The 15563-nt window shown below is 40.1% G+C and overlaps 2 protein-coding genes across 2 annotated transcripts; both read right to left on the bottom strand.

Moving 5' to 3' along the window:
* Positions 1–66: 66 nt before the first annotated feature.
* On the bottom strand, positions 67–4133 carry LOC104741035 (uncharacterized). The gene is made up of 10 exons (XM_087483753.1): positions 3484–4133; positions 2979–3338; positions 2667–2882; positions 1753–2411; positions 1571–1667; positions 1415–1468; positions 1291–1331; positions 1009–1199; positions 609–883; positions 67–517 (listed from the first exon to the last, which is right to left on the bottom strand). The coding sequence occupies exons 1-10, from the start codon at positions 3742–3744 to the stop codon at positions 161–163; spliced, it is 2511 nt and encodes an 836-aa protein (XP_087339879.1). The 5' UTR covers positions 3745–4133; the 3' UTR covers positions 67–160.
* LOC104741034 (uncharacterized) lies at positions 4103–7406 on the bottom strand. Its single transcript, XM_010461796.3, has 10 exons — positions 6650–7406; positions 6434–6571; positions 6045–6233; positions 5828–5965; positions 5594–5712; positions 5375–5507; positions 5169–5298; positions 5003–5082; positions 4776–4916; positions 4103–4681 (listed from the first exon to the last, which is right to left on the bottom strand). The coding sequence occupies exons 1-10, from the start codon at positions 7142–7144 to the stop codon at positions 4409–4411; spliced, it is 1836 nt and encodes a 611-aa protein (XP_010460098.1). The 5' UTR covers positions 7145–7406; the 3' UTR covers positions 4103–4408.
* Positions 7407–15563: the final 8157 nt, after the last annotated feature.

Here is a 15563-nt window from a genome sequence, read left to right as displayed (position 1 = left end):
GTGTGGATCTACTAGAATATGCTGATCGTGATACGTTACGTGATACGTAATCCCATATTGTCCAAAAAGGAAAAACAAATATCTTTTATTATTTCTAATGAGCGATTCCAAAATTTACATGACACGAAGTTGTGATTTCAAGAAGTTGTGCAACTTGTTTTTAAACGGGTAAGTTTCTGAGTAGCCGAAGAGCTTTCTCCCATTGTGGTCTTTGAGACATAACGATACGTCTCAATACTGGTGCAGCTCCTGCTCTTATGATGGCTGTGTGGTTCTCACTGTCCATGCTTAGGTTATACAGTACTGATAAACTCGCTTCAACGCACCGCTCGTTTCTTTCTTCTAGAAGCTTTACTAGCGGCTCGATCGCTCCTTGTGAAGCAAGAGTTTGGGTTGATTCTGGAACTTCCTCGGAGATTATCCTGTTTAGTTCCACAACTGCTGCTTCTTTTGCCTCTGGAGATGAGGAGAAGCTCAGTTGTTCCACAAGACTTGGGATCGTTTTGTAGAGAGTTACCTTTTGATACATGAGAAAAAGATGATTCAATTAAAATGGTGTCAAAGTTTTGTTTTATAATCAGAGATCCGAACTAATACCACTGGCGTACCTCTACGTTGATCGGATTGCTGAGGGATTGAGAGAGAGAGGAGGGAGTGTTGAGTTTGACAAGACAAGCAGCAACCCAGTCTTTGTAGTGTAGAGGGAGGCTTGATCTTAGGATCTTCCTTAGTAATTCTGTGTAGAGCGTCGTATCCATACTTTGGCGAAAACACTCAGAGTCAAGAAGTCTGGTCAGTAGCCTTGAAGCAGCGGTAATCGTTAAACCAGCTTCTTCTAACTCAAGCAGATGTTTCTCTAACTCCTCAGTTTCATTCTCAGGTTCTGCATTTCCAAAAAAGTAGACTCGTATGTTGTCATGAATATCACAATTGCTTGGTGTGAAATCATAAGAGGAACCCATTTCTATGAATTTAAACAGCTTTAGTTAATGATGCAAGTCTTTTTACCTTCCAGGACTTTCTGCCGGAGAGCAACATCCAGAACAGTTGTGATATCCTCGGAGATGATCGTGTCCATGTTTGGATTAGTGACTATACCAAACTCGATGATAGAGATTGCCTTTCTTAGCAGGTTAGGAGAGGCTGTTTTCGCAATCTGGACAAGCCGAGAGAAAACAGCAGCATCCAGCACGTCTTCTCTGTTCATTCCCACCAGATATTGAGTATCTGATACTCTTCTAAAACTACAAAAGAACGAGCAGAAAATAAGAAATCGAGAAGAAGACTGACCTGGAGTCTGCTTTTGATCCATTCACCGGCCCTTCATAAAACTGGAGCATATAGAGAAATAGTTTAAGCCAAATGAAAGAGATTTAATACACACGCCTTCATAAAAGTTGGAAACTAAACACACCTTGGATTCCAATTCCTTGCTAGGATCTAAGATATGAGCAAGTATATCCAGAATCTGCATAACGTTGTTCACAAAAGACCATTCCACATCCAGTTATTTCATTACAGCCTGGACAAAGATATCAAAGAACAAAGGAGGAAGAAAGTGAAGTCAGACCTGTTCCGTAAGGGTAAGTGAGACCTTTGGCTGCTTCAGAAGATTAATAAGAAACCATACTGCACCTTCAGCTTCAATCCTCTGGCAAACAGTGCGGCTGCATTTGATAAAGTATAAATAATTACAACCTCTGAGGAGAAACTGCTAAATTAAAAAAAAATAGATTTCTCAAAAGTAAGCACCTAAGAGATAAATTTTTCAAAGCACGGATGACAGGTAATTTAACAGTCTCTTTGTTGTTGTTGGCTAAAAGCTGAACCAAAGGCTTTACAGCTCCGGCTTCCATGAAAGAAATCCGCATATCCCCGTTGATAGATGCATCAGCAATTGACGCTGCAGCTCTTGTAACTGCCAATTCGTCTGCCAGTCCAAGAATCAAGACTAAACGAGCCACACCATCTACACAAGGGAGAAGAGTAAGCTGCTGAGATTTCCCAGGCCCTTCGGATTTAATTTCCTTCTCAAACTCAATTGCTCCAATACGGGCAAGGAACTGCTGATTTGTCCTCCCAACAATTGCTTTCATTTTGGCTTCTTCGACGTCATCAACGTTCTTGTCAACATTTAAACCAAGGAGTAGCTCAGAGGCACCAAATCTGGAAGGGACTTTTCTTGTCTGCTCGATCTTTATACCATCTGGTAAACTAGGCCAAGAATACAGATCCGGTCTGAAAGACTTGTAAGAGTCTGCACCAATTATGGGAATGGGTACAACACCCTCCTCAATGACAAGAATTCTGTAGTATTCGTCTTTGGCGAGCTCCAAAAGCACATTTCTTGCTTCTTTTCTAATAACTTTAGACCCTTTGTTATCTGTATTATCGCCTTTCAATAGTTTTGCCTGGATTCCAATCACGAAGGTTATGAGAATACTGAAGCATAACTAAATCATAGACAGTTTTCATATGAATACCATTCCCTAAGCGATGCTCAGCCAATTTCACATCCTTTCGTTTATTTCAATTCTCACCTTGACTATTAGCAATCACTTCACTCTAACATGCCACAGATAGGCTATAATAGATGGATATGGATGGAAAACTAATGATCACTAGATCATTTGATTCTATTAGGAACAGAAAGCAAAAGGTCTTACCAGTTTGGGTATGACTCCTACTTCAACCAGAATCTTGTGGTTTGAGCGGCTAAGGGCTAAATTGGCCAAGACGCCACCAGCTGCTTCCTTTACGTTTACATCATCATCTTCAAGGAAACTAATGAGTAGCCTAAGGATATCAAACTTAGCAACCTTTTCCCTAATTTCTTCGTCCACAGTCAGATTCCACAGAGCACATATGCATTGTTCTTTCACCTGAAAAAAAAAAAAAAAAATTACCAAATAATCAACCTCAAAAATTTGAATCCAACAAACAGAAATATACTACTTTGGAACCACAAGCTTTCATACCACCGTAGCTAACTCAGGCTGGCTCAATAGAGCGGTAATCTCTTCCAACGCTGCGCTCTCAGCAACGGATTCTCTATACAGATTCACAGAAGCTATAGACCGTATCAACCCAGCAGCAGCTTCACAGGCGGAGCTGGAATCTGACTTAAGAAGATTGACAATAAGATTCAAACAACCATGAAATTGCATTATCGCATCAACACATTTCTTTCCACCCAAAGAGTACTTCCATAGCGCCTCTATGGCCTGTTCTCTGTCAAGAGGGTCATTGTCCAAACCAAGCATTCGAACAAACAAGGCCACATAGCTATCACCAACACTTGAAGAGCTTTTATTCCTCACTTCTTCACCATCTTCAAACTAAGCTTATACGCCAACACACAAATACAATCATCGTTCAGTATCTTAACCAGGAGACACAAAGCATTAACCTTTAACCTAGAATCGAAGCTATATTTCTGATACTACTCAATCTGAGAAATCAGAGCTCATAAGAGGGACTTACAGAAGCGACGGAACTTTTTTCTGTTTCTCCACCGTGGGAAAGATCAAAACTTGAATTGAGTTCGGAGAAACCATGACGGAAATGACGATTCGAGTGGATAAGTACCGGCAAGTGGCTGAAGGAGAGTTCGCGTCTTCTTCCTCTAGGCTGTTTTCTAGCTTCGACAGTGAGAAACTGGATTTGGGTGCTTGAGATTGGTAACAGACGCAAACATGGGAGCTCGAGAACGCCCACACCGGAAGATACTGTAGAGAGTGACATAGGAAGCTAATCAGTTGGAACGTCCCTTCTCTCTGAGCCTTTAAAGTTCTGATTTTTTTCTTCTTCTCCAGTGTTCGCTTGGTGATAGATTATACTGAGACGAATCGACTCGCTCTTTCTCTCTGATTCTTCAAAAGTCTAATCTTTTTCTCTTTAATTGTTTTCTCTGGCCCAAAAAGTTTGTACTTTACCAAAAATGTGGTCTAGAAAGGAATCGAACTCGCAACCTCAATGCTTCACACTTGTAAATGTCTTTGTAAAGCTGTTTTGTAGGTCTGTTTTTGTCGAAGATACAAATAACAGTAGAGATTTGGGAATGTAGATTTGGATGGAACAGACGAGTTATGAGATTAACATGAGAGCAAATCAAAATATAACTTTATTGTTTCGGAAAATAAGAAAAAACAAAGAACGTCTTAAATTAGAAACAGTCTCAGCAACTTCTACAACTTTTGAGCTTTGAACAAACTCCTCAAAAGTACATGATTATAAGACATAAACCTCCTCTCTTCAGTCTTCACTCATTAGCCTCCTAACCTCCCCCTAATGCCGGTCAGGTTTCAAAACTTTGTAATCAGAGAGTATAATTTTCAAGTACTTCTCTACACCGACGATAAGGAGACTTGCTTCTCTTGCTTATCATACCCCCTCAGGTGTATTCACTTCATTTCTTCAACACTGACATTACCGTCTCGGTAAATTTGTTGAGGTCCAACGACTCCACTAGGTTGTTCACGTAGGCCATAGCCTCAGGGTTGGCAGACACAGCAGCAGCACCAGCAAAACCAGCAGCCAGAACTGCAGCAGTGGTAGCTATACTTTTGATGCAGCCACCACTTGAGAGTTTCCCGGAGATCACCTTGCAGCACTTGTCTGCATCTTTGTAAAGGGACTGGCTTGCACCATTCACTCCTCCCTCGGCAAGAGCTTCCTCGTTCTGTAGATTAGTAAAATATCATTGAATAAGAAACGGTACTTAAGGTAGTGAATTATTTACAAAGAGGTTTAAAAGATGAACATTGTTTTGGAACCTTTTGTCTCAAGCTCTTCATTGTTTGGTTGAGAGTGAGGGTTTCCGCAGGAGTCAGCTTGACAGAACGCTCCTTCCACTCGTCAATGAGTTTTTTAAGAACAGCAACACTAGCTTCCAAATTCTCGGTATAGAGATTCTCCTGTTAACCCGATCCACAAAGCAATAAGTAAAAGTCCAGTCACAAATAACTCATATGTGGGAAAAGAAAGAGTGAATGAATCCTACCCAGTGCTTGCAGCAATCAACGTTTTGGGTGAGAGCCCAGATAGTAATAGCAGTCGCTTCCTTGGCTAATACGACATTTTCTGTACCGAAAACATATAACAAATTTTAATTGCATCGTCTACTAGCGGACGTGTAGGTGGGAGTTTAGAGATAAAGTTTGCCATACCTTCCCCGGCTGCTTTCAAGGCAAATGTGAATATTTGCTGAGTGACTTGCTTCATTGCTTTGCTTCCAGGTGCACCAGCAAGAGACACCTCCTTCAGCAAGGGATATATTGCCTCAAACCTCTCTGTAGCCTGCACGTCAAACCATTTTTTAAAGATCAAAATCAACCCTCATCCAATTATTTTGGAAGCCCCAATATTACGTTACCTTCACTCTTGCAGATGATGCAGGGAATGTAAGTCGAACCAAGATCTCAAACGAAGGTGGTGGAATCAATCGCTCTCCCTTCCTAACAGCCCCATTTAAAAGAATTGTCCGGGCCTTCGGGTTGGATAAGATCCTGTAAGAAAAACACAATAACCAAGATTAGATAGATAATTATCACACAGACATAAACAGGACATCATATGAAGAAACTTAACTCACCTCTCAACCAACTGAAGGATGAGATCCCTTGACTGAGGATTGCAACTCTTGCTACGGACTACCGGTAACAAGTTGTGCGCCCACGCGTACAAGCCTACTGATATATCACCTTGGGAGGCCTGTGCATAGTTATCAGTTAAGCGAAGACGAATTCCAGAATGTCTATCATAAAGAAAATAGCACGTTTTGGTAATTTTAGGGTCTTTGTTATATAAAGAATAAAACTTCACACACCTGAGCCATCATCCAAACTATAACTGGAAGCTTATCTTGTCCCTGATACTTGGGATTCTCCCTCAAAGTTGGCAATATATTGGTTAGAGCATCAGGTTTCTTGCGCAACACCATTGCTACTGTCACAAATATTGCAACCTATTCATCAAAGGAATCGTTAGACATGAAATGGTATTATTCAGACCAACCAGACAATAACGTTTAGCTACCAAAATACCTGAGATTTTGAAGAAGCGTGTTGAGCGCCCTTCTTACCGCCCTTGGCAGCTCCTTGTTGAAGAGCCAAGTCAGCAAGAATACAATCCAATCCCCACAATACAAAGAATCCAAGTGCCTCAATGGGGCGTTGGTTGATCCAATCAGCTGATGTCTTATAGACAGCTTCAGGAATATGAGAGAGTGGAATCTATTGAAGAAGAAGATTATCAGCTCTATGAAGATAAAGAACCCAACATCAAACTATAATACTATATGATTAGATTAGACACAAAAAACACATACAATGCAACTATTGGGAACTGTGTCTAGTAGATTGAAAAGACGAACTTGATGCATGGCCAAAAATTGAAACTTGTTAAACAAAACAGAGAGATATATAAAACTCACATCGATCAGCTTAGATAAAGGAGACTCCTTGAACGTTTTCACCCATGGGAAATGAGCTGATGATACTTGAGAGAGTGCTCTCCCAAAGTAATCAGCATATCTCATTAGCTGAATCTCTGGTTGACTCCCATATGATTCCTATTCAAAGATTCAATTTTTTTATTTGGCTTAGCAAGAGGAAGATCACAATCAAGCGAATTATACATTTACACATACCGTAGCTTCAACGAGGAAAGTTTCGAGATTGGAGACATCAATTTTAGCAGCTGCTTCAGCTAATGTCACCTTAGGCTTCTTCTCCTTCTTAACCTTTGGTTTCTTAACTTCCTCTGCCTTCAAATTCTCCTTCCCCGCCGCGATTTCACTGTCGCTGTCTTCATCACTGTATCCGTTAGATCTCCGTTTAGATCTCCCATCGTCAGACATATCCGCCGCATCAGAAGCCTTCTTCGCCGCGAGGATCCGTCGATGACGACCCTCAGCTTGCTCCTCGAGAGAACGGAAGACGTTGTCTCCTCCTCCGTTGGATAAAGCTCCGTTGGGGATTAGATTCCCGGTGATAGTACCATTCGCCGTCGCCGCTTGATCCGCCGGTTTTTGCTTCCGGTTGCGTTTTGGGTACACCACTTTCTTCCAACCATGGTCGCTGTTAGTGTTACCATTGGTGGTTTCAAAGCCGTTGTTGTACTCCGCTGATTCGATCGGATCCATATCTTTTTCGAAAATAAAAATTCAATTTTTTTTTTTTGTGTTTTTGATTTTTCCGGCGAGAAATGACGGCGACGACGACAAAGAGACGACGTGATGACTGGACGAAGAGGTTATATGTAGGTTCAATTCATTCGATGGTATGACATCATTATTACTATATTTTTTAAAAAAGTTTTATTTCGTCGTCGATAATAGTATGACATTTTACTTTGTTTTGACCAAAATAAAAATAAAGGTTTAATATAATAATAATCAAGGACACGAAACTGTCTGATGTTCGGTAATATTATTATTTGTAGCTTTGAGATGTTCGGTAATTATTTCTTTTTTTTCGATCTGATCCAAAATAAAATATATGTGTTGTAAAACACTTGGACTCTATACACCGGTCCGCTCACAGTCCGTTAGGACATGGCCATTCGACCCATATACCAGTCCGCGCATGTACGATCCATCGGTCATTGCTTTACGGCCCATGGCCTATGTTATGTACTCGATTGCTTTATGGGCTTTAGCCCTTGTACTCCTATTATATATAGTTGTAACCTCGACATTAATCAATAAGACTAAGATATTTCACTTCCTAAATTCTCTAGTTTACAACACGTTATCAGCACGATAGCCTCTAACCCTAAAACCTAAAAACAGCCGCCGCTTCCCAAACCCTAAGGCAGCCGCCGATCTTCTTCTCTCTTTCACAAACCCTAAACCATCTTCGTTCTTGCTCCCATCCGAGATCAAACCCTTTTTCTGTCCGAGGATCTCCTTGTTCATGAGCATACCTTAAGCTCGTGATCAAGCTTCTATCGGCAGCTTGATCGAGATTTGTGGTCCAAGTTCGAGGGTGAGTTCATCTGTTCGTTGTTCGTGATTCCGGACGAGAGAAGTACCAAGCGGTTCGTAGGAAGCCGTTCGTGATCCGCGGAAGCAGTTCGTTGTTCTGTCCACGGAAGCTGTTCGTTGTTCTGTCCGCGAAATCTGTTCGTGATCCAGTTCGCGGTTCTGTTCGTGATCTAGTACGTGGTTCTGTTCGTGGTCCGTGAGCGAGGGAGAGATTAAAACCGAGGTCTGTTAGCTCCCGGTCCATATCCAGTCAGATCCAAATCGGTGAAAGGTAAAATACGGCCGAACCCTCTTAAAACCCTATGATCCGAATTTGGACTTAAACATATAGAACCCTAAGACAAACAAGTACACAACCAACAAAGTTTAAGATCTCTAAAACCTAAAACTTAAAACCTGTTGGCGTTTAGGTTGTTAGATTCCTTGAGAATTAAAACCAATTATATTATGAATGGAATTTGGTTGTTTGCTGCTTGTTGTGATGCATAAGAACCTAGAAATATTTTGTTGTTTAAACATGTTCTAGGATATCAAAACCGGATCATTCATGCATCATATTGAAAAACGGATCATGTATAAAGATAGGATCTATTCAAGCATAATTGTTCATGTAAATTTCGGCTGCATGAATCATGTTCTAGGATTGTTAAAACTCAAAACCGAATTTGATAAACTTGAGTTAAGGGTTTGAAAATTCCGATTGAACTAAAACTTTTGTTAAGTTCCTATAAACTTTAAAACATAAAATCGGAAATTAAAACTATGATTAGGATAATTTCCTAATCGGTTATAGTAATTATCTAAAACCCCTTAAAACAATATTTACTAAATCCAAGAAAGAAAAGGAAATTTAAGAAAAAGGAAATCCTATCTAGAAAAAAAAGGAAACTGTTGCATGCATACATATTTGATTTTGTTGTCTTTGCATGCATGAATTTAAACCATACGAAATCTATAATAGGCAAGGGCATGTTTCGGTCTCAAATACCGCATGGCCCAAGGACATGTTTCGGTCTCAAATACCGCATGGTCCAAGACATGTTTCGGTCTCAAATACCGCATGGTCCAAGGCATGTTTCGGTCTCAAATACCGCATGACCTGAATAAATATTTGTTGCATGATTCGATCTCAAATATCGCATGCTAACTACCGGATGTCTATATTATATGCAGATGGCAAACCTCAAAAGCCTAGACTATCCCATCTTGCAAGCTTCTGGAAAGAACTACTTGGAATGGGTGAAAGAAACCGAAATCCACCTAAGGTCAAATGGCCTAGCTGGTTGCATTGATGAGGAAGCTGAGAGCACTGATAAGAAAAAGAACAAGTGTCTCCAACATATGCACCATCACATTGCAGAGAGTCTCAAGAGCCAGTACCTCTTCATAGACAATCCACTCGCCCTTTGGACACAGCTTAAACGCTGTTACGGGCACCAAAAGACGGTGCTCCTTCCAAAGGCCGAGTTTGATTGGAAAAACCTAAGGATCCAGGATTACAAATCCGTGGAGGAGTATAACTCTGAGCTTTTTAGAATTGTCTCACTCCTTAGGTTATGTGGAAAAGAGGTGACTGAGAGGGAACTGATAGAAAAGACCTTGTCTACTTTCAGCCCTAACAATAGAGTTCTTCAGCAACAGTATCGGCATCAAGGCTTTGCCGATTATGGGGCACTCATTGAATGTTTACTGCTAGCTGAGCAGAATGATGAGTTGCTGCTGATGAACAGTGCTATGAGACCTCCCGGTACAGCCCCATTACCGGAAGCAAATAAGGTTGATTTGGGAAAGAAAACTACAATGGAGTCTAAGGAGCCAAAAGCGCCCCATGAGACCAACTATGTCCACAGAGAAAGATACTACGGCCAAGGCCGTGGTGGCAGATGACGTAGTGGCCGTGGCGGACAGGCCGGCCGAGGAGGCCGCGGACGTGGTGGTAAGGGCCGTACGTCCTTTAAACCACGTACCAAGGTTAAATCGGTCTGCGATAGATGTGGTATGTCAAACCACTGGTCCAAGACTTGTAGAACTCCCAAACACCTCATTGATGCATACCAAGAAGTTCTAAAGAAAAATCCGGAAGCCAACTATGCGTACATCGATGATGAAGGAGACTTCGATCATGAGAATGACGACTTGCTAGAGACTTCCGATTGCCTTCAAAATGATGATTGATTTTCGTTTTAATGCGGTTTAATTTCAATGCTTTTATGCTTTATTTTCCTTTATTGTATTGGATGATTATTTAATTTAATTGCAATGGTTCTTTTATTTTATAATTGTCCTATTAAAATACAAAATTATGTCCTATTTATAGAAATGGCCAAGGACATGAGTGAACTAGTGGTGGACAGTGGATCCAGCCACACTATACTAAGAGATAAAAGATATTTCATAGATCTCAAAATGAAAAGTGCAAATGTTAGTACAATTGCGGGTATAGCCAACATGATAGAAGGCTACGGCCAGGCTCACATTTTGTTGCCTAACGGCACACATATTGAACTAAGTGATGCCCTATACTCACCCAGCTCTAAGAGAAACTTATTGAGCTTTAAAGATATAAGATTAAATGGCTATCATGTTGAAACTAAGGGTGAAGGAACTAAAGAATTCCTATATATTACCGAAAATATAAACGGCCAAAAGATGGTCCGAGAGACTATACCCGCACTAGCCACTGGTTTATACCATGCTAAGATAAACATGATAGAAGCTAACATGGCTAAGCACAAAATGTTCACTGAACAATTCACTCTATGGCATGACCGGTTAGGCCACCCGGGTTCGAACATGATGCGTAAAGTAATTAAGAGTTCAAAAGGGCACAACCTTAAAGAGAAAAGAGTTTTCCCTAAAAATCTCACTTGTGTAGCATGTGCACAAGGGAAACTCATTACAAGACCATCACCAGTAAAAGTCACAAAAGAGGCTTTGCATTTTCTGGAAAGGATACAAGGTGATATATGTGGACCAATACACCCACCATGTGGGTCGTTTAGATATTTTATGGTTATGATCGATGCATCAACCAGATGGTCTCACGTTTGCTTGTTATCCACAAGGAACCTAGCATTTGCTAGGCTGTTGGCTCAAATCATAAGATTAAGAGCACACTTTCCAGACTTTCCACTAAAGACTATACGTCTAGATAATGCTGGTGAATTTACATCCCAAGCGTTTAATGATTATTGTATGTCCATGGGGGTGAGTGTGGAACATCCTGTGGCACATGTCCATACACAAAACGGATTAGCTGAATCCTTCATTAAACGTATACAATTAATAGCTCGACCATTGTTAATGAGATCGAAGCTTCCTGTGTCGGCTTGGGGACACGTGGTCTTACATGCAGCAGAACTCATACGCATCAGGCCATCTAGTGAACACATATATTCACCATCCCAACTATTATCGGGTCAAGAGCCAGACTTATCCCATCTCAAAACATTCGGTTGTGCCGTTTATACACCCGTTGCTCCACCACAGAGAACTAAGATGGGACCTCAAAGGAGGATGGGAATATATGTGGGATATGAGTCTCCCACCATAATAAAGTATCTTGAGCCATTGACAGGAGATCTATTTAAGGCCAGATACGCGGACTGTCAATTCGTTGAGTCCGAATTCCCTACTATAGGTGGTGAGACCGGCAAGCTGGTCAAAGAATTAAAATGGAATCAAACATCCTTAAATTGGCAAGATCCTCGAACTCTAGCATGTGATGCAGAGGTTCAAAAGATTATACATTTACAACAGCTAGCTAATCAATTGCCAGATTCCTTTGCTGACCCAAAGAGAGTAACAAAATCGTACATACCAGCTTGCAATGCACCAGTACGTATTGATGTTCAAAAGGAACACAATAAACAAGTTGCTACAGAGTCTAAACCACATTTGAAACAAGGTAGACCGTTAGGTTCCAAAGATAAAAATCCTCGAAAGTCTAAAGGTGCAAAACAGACCGAGGTTCAGGGAATTACCGAAAAACCAGACATGGTCGCGGAAATAATTAATGTACCAGGTGAAGTTCAGGACGCTGAACCTCAAGAACCTGAAGGAATTGATAACAACGAAGTATCAATCAATTACATAATGTCTGGAATAAAATGGAACCGGAAAAATGTCGACATTGATGAAATATTTATAAACAAGGTAGCACTTGAAATAAATGAGGATCTAGAACCCACATCCATATTAGAGTGCACTCAAAGTAAAGATTGGCCTAAATGGAAAGAAGCCATTGATGTGGAGTTAAACTCTTTAAAGAAGAGAAGTGTGTTTGGTCCGATCTTAAGGACGACACCTACCATTAAACCAGTTGGACACAAATGGGTCTTTGTAAGAAAGAGAAATGAGAAAAATGAGATAGTGAGATACAAAGCACGGCTTGTAGCACAAGGATTCTCTCAAAGACCCGGCATAGATTATGAGGAGACATACTCCCCTGTGATGGATGCAACGACTTTTAGATATCTAATAAGTCTGGCCATAAAAGAAAATTTGGATTTACGGTTAATGGATGTTGTAACCGCCTATTTATATGGTCCACTGGATAATGAGATATATATGAGATTACCAGAGGGTATAGAACATAAATGTTCAAATGGTACTCGAGACCAATACTGCATAAGGCTAGACAAATCGCTTTATGGACTGAAACAAAGTGGTCGAATGTGGTATAACCGACTAAGTGATTATTTAGCCAAGAAAGGCTATAAGAACGACCCAATCAGTCCATGTATATTCATAAAGAAGTTTGCAAACAAAGGATTTGTGATAATAGCAGTCTACGTGGATGATTTAAACATCCTCGGTACCTCTGGGGAAATCGCCCAAACTGTAGAATACCTCAAGAAAGAATTTGAGATGAAAGACCTAGGCAAAACAAAATTCTGTTTGGGATTGCACCTTGAGTACGTAAATAATGGAATCCTTGTGCATCAAAAGGCATATACAGAAAAAGTACTCAAGAGATTTAATATGGAGCAAGCTAACCCATTGACTAGCCCAATGGTTGTTAGAAGCTTAGACTTGGATAAAGATCCATTTGCTCCTAAGAAGGCCAATGAAGAAATTCTTGGACCTGAAGTGCCTTACCTCAGTGCTATAGGAGCGTTAATGTTCCTGGCCAGCCACACTAGGCCGGACATATGCTTTGCCGTGAACCTCCTAGCAAGATATAGTTCTTGTCCAACTATACGGCACTGGAATGGTATTAAACACGTCCTAAGGTACCTGCGAGGGACGGTTGATTTTGGTTTATTTTATACTAACCATAACAAAGATGGTCTAGTTGGTTTTGCTGATGCAGGTTACCTATCCGATCCACACAACGGTAAGTCACAAACAGGTTATGTGTTTACGCACGGCGGTACGGCGATCTCTTGGCGTTCGATGAAGCAGACTCTTGTGGCCACATCGTCAAATCACGCGGAGATCCTAGCCATTCATGAAGCCAGCCGTGAGTGTGTTTGGTTGCGGTCTATGACACAGCATATTCGGACGGATAGCGGTTTAGAAGACAGCAAGGAAGCAACCGTCATCTACGAGGACAATACGGCTTGCATTTCACAACTCAAGGAAGGATACATCAAGGGAGATCGGACGAAGCACATACTGCCGAAGTTCTTCTTCACACATGAACTACAAAAGGCCGGAGAAGTTCAAGTGGTGCAAGTACAGTCCTGCGACAACTCAGCCGATCTCTTCACCAAAGCATTGCCGACATCGACGTTCAGGAAGCTCACTCACAAGATTGGAATGCGGAGACTTCTGGACTTGGAGTGATGTTTGGATCAGGGGGAGCAATGTGTGTTGTACTCTTTTTCCTTCACCAAGGTTTTGTCCCATTGGGTTTTCCTGGTAAGGTCTTAATGAGGCAGCATCCCCTAAGCACATTGCAGCGATCCCATCCAACATGGCACGGTCATCTCGTCCAAGGGGGAGTGTTGTAAAACACTTGTGGACTCTATAGACCGGCCCGCTCACAGTCCGTTAGGACATGGCCATTCGGCCCATATACCGGTCCGCGCATGTACGGCCCATCGGCCATTGCTTTACGGCCCATGGCCTATGTTATGTACTCGATTGCTTTATGGGCTTTAGCCCTTGTACTCCTATTATATATAGTTGTAACCTCGACATTAATCAATAAGACTAAGAGATTTCACTTCCTAAATTCTCTAGTTTACAACAATATGGATATTTTAGATTAAAAAAATTATTATTTAGATTAGGTGGATATTTTGGATATATTCTGATACGATAGTGAAGATATATATCCAGATTTAAAATATATATTTTTAAATTATATGTTTAAAAGGTGGAATATATATTAGAATATCCCAAATAAGTATGTTCTTTAAATTTGAATGAAAAAATAAACTATTTTAATTATCTTAGCTATATTTCACGGATCTAGTTATTATTTTACTGGTATGGACATATCTATGTAATTATTTACTTAGATCTAAATATAGATATATATCATTAATTCTTAATTTTAAAAGTTTTTGATTCGCGTTCACTCCTATAATAGGCAAATAAATTTTCGTATTTTGCCAAGAAAAATAAGAAGTTGAATAAAAGTCAGATTTTGAAAAGAAAAAAAAAACTGTTCCAATACTTCCATTCCATCCACCATTGTTGATATTTGTGAACCAATGTCCTACTCATATTCGCATTTAGTGAATGTATTTTTTCTTTTCCGTAGCCAGATCTAGAAAATTAAACCAGCTAGAAGTTTATTCTTTCCTTTTATAAATACGAGTGATAAAATCATAAATGAAAATTAAATGCATAAACTATGAATCAATAATTTTAAGAATTTTTTAAAATAATATTTAACCAAAAAAAAAATTCAAACTGACTTTTAGAGGTAAAGGAAAAAATGAAAAGTGGTGCCGGTGGTGGTGGTGATCCGTGGAAAAGTTCGTGACTTTGTGCAATAATAAGTCACACATATAATTTTCCGATAAAGTCAACGAAGAAATTAAAGGGCTTAATAACAAAATCATGCATGTGGTTAAATTCTCTATCTAGCTCCATCACTAATTCACTACTAATGTTTTGTGAAAACTAATCAGTACGTACGTGAGCGCAACGTGACAATAACTACGCAAATTTCGATCAGACTACGTGATTACATGTTGGAGTTGGCTTTTTTTTTTTGGTCTTTCATAGCCAAAACCACAAAGAAAAGACATTCTGTGAGATAATTTTCTTTTTATTCATCATCATCATCATATTATTGCTTAATTATACGATTATTTCTGTTCAAATTAGGCCCAAAATTGGCTGTCTGGCCAATTAGATTGAGGCGTAAAGTCATATATATTCAATACAAAATTTATTTCCAAAAATTAAACACTACGATATTGTTTTTTTACATTTACGTATATCATATATGGGTAGAATTGTTTGCTCCTTGGATACAAGCGCACACTCCAAATTAATCCAAACAAGCATATAACCACTGATTGCAGCGACTTTCTTTGCAAGAGAATCGATACTAGGATCATCTTTGCGACCACGTACTGGGTGATGATGAAATCATTTGTTCACTACTTTTACA

This window comes from Camelina sativa, chromosome 14 (genome assembly GCF_030686135.1).
Source record: "Camelina sativa cultivar CO46 ecotype springtype chromosome 14, ASM3068613v1".
NCBI lineage: Eukaryota > Viridiplantae > Streptophyta > Magnoliopsida > Brassicales > Brassicaceae > Camelina > Camelina sativa.
This window is presented reverse-complemented; position numbering and strand designations above follow the sequence as displayed.

Bases quoted from the DNA above. Each gene is read 5' to 3' on its own strand.
- LOC104741034 (XM_010461796.3), bottom strand. From the start codon at position 7,144: ATGGATCCGATCGAATCAGCGGAGTACAACAACGGCTTTGAAACCACC. The intron at 5,083-5,168 runs GTATGGCAAACT...TTTTCGGTACAG, and splicing joins CTTGAAAGCAGCCGGGGAAG to AAAATGTCGTATTAGCCAAG. The intron at 4,682-4,775 runs GTTCCAAAACAA...ACTAATCTACAG, and splicing joins TGAAGAGCTTGAGACAAAAG to AACGAGGAAGCTCTTGCCGA.
- LOC104741035 (XM_087483753.1), bottom strand. From the start codon at position 3,744: ATGTCACTCTCTACAGTATCTTCCGGTGTGGGCGTTCTCGAGCTCCCA. The intron at 1,668-1,752 runs GTGCTTACTTTT...TATCAAATGCAG, and splicing joins TTGAAAAATTTATCTCTTAG to CCGCACTGTTTGCCAGAGGA. The intron at 1,469-1,570 runs GTCTGACTTCAC...AACGTTATGCAG, and splicing joins CACTTACCCTTACGGAACAG to ATTCTGGATATACTTGCTCA.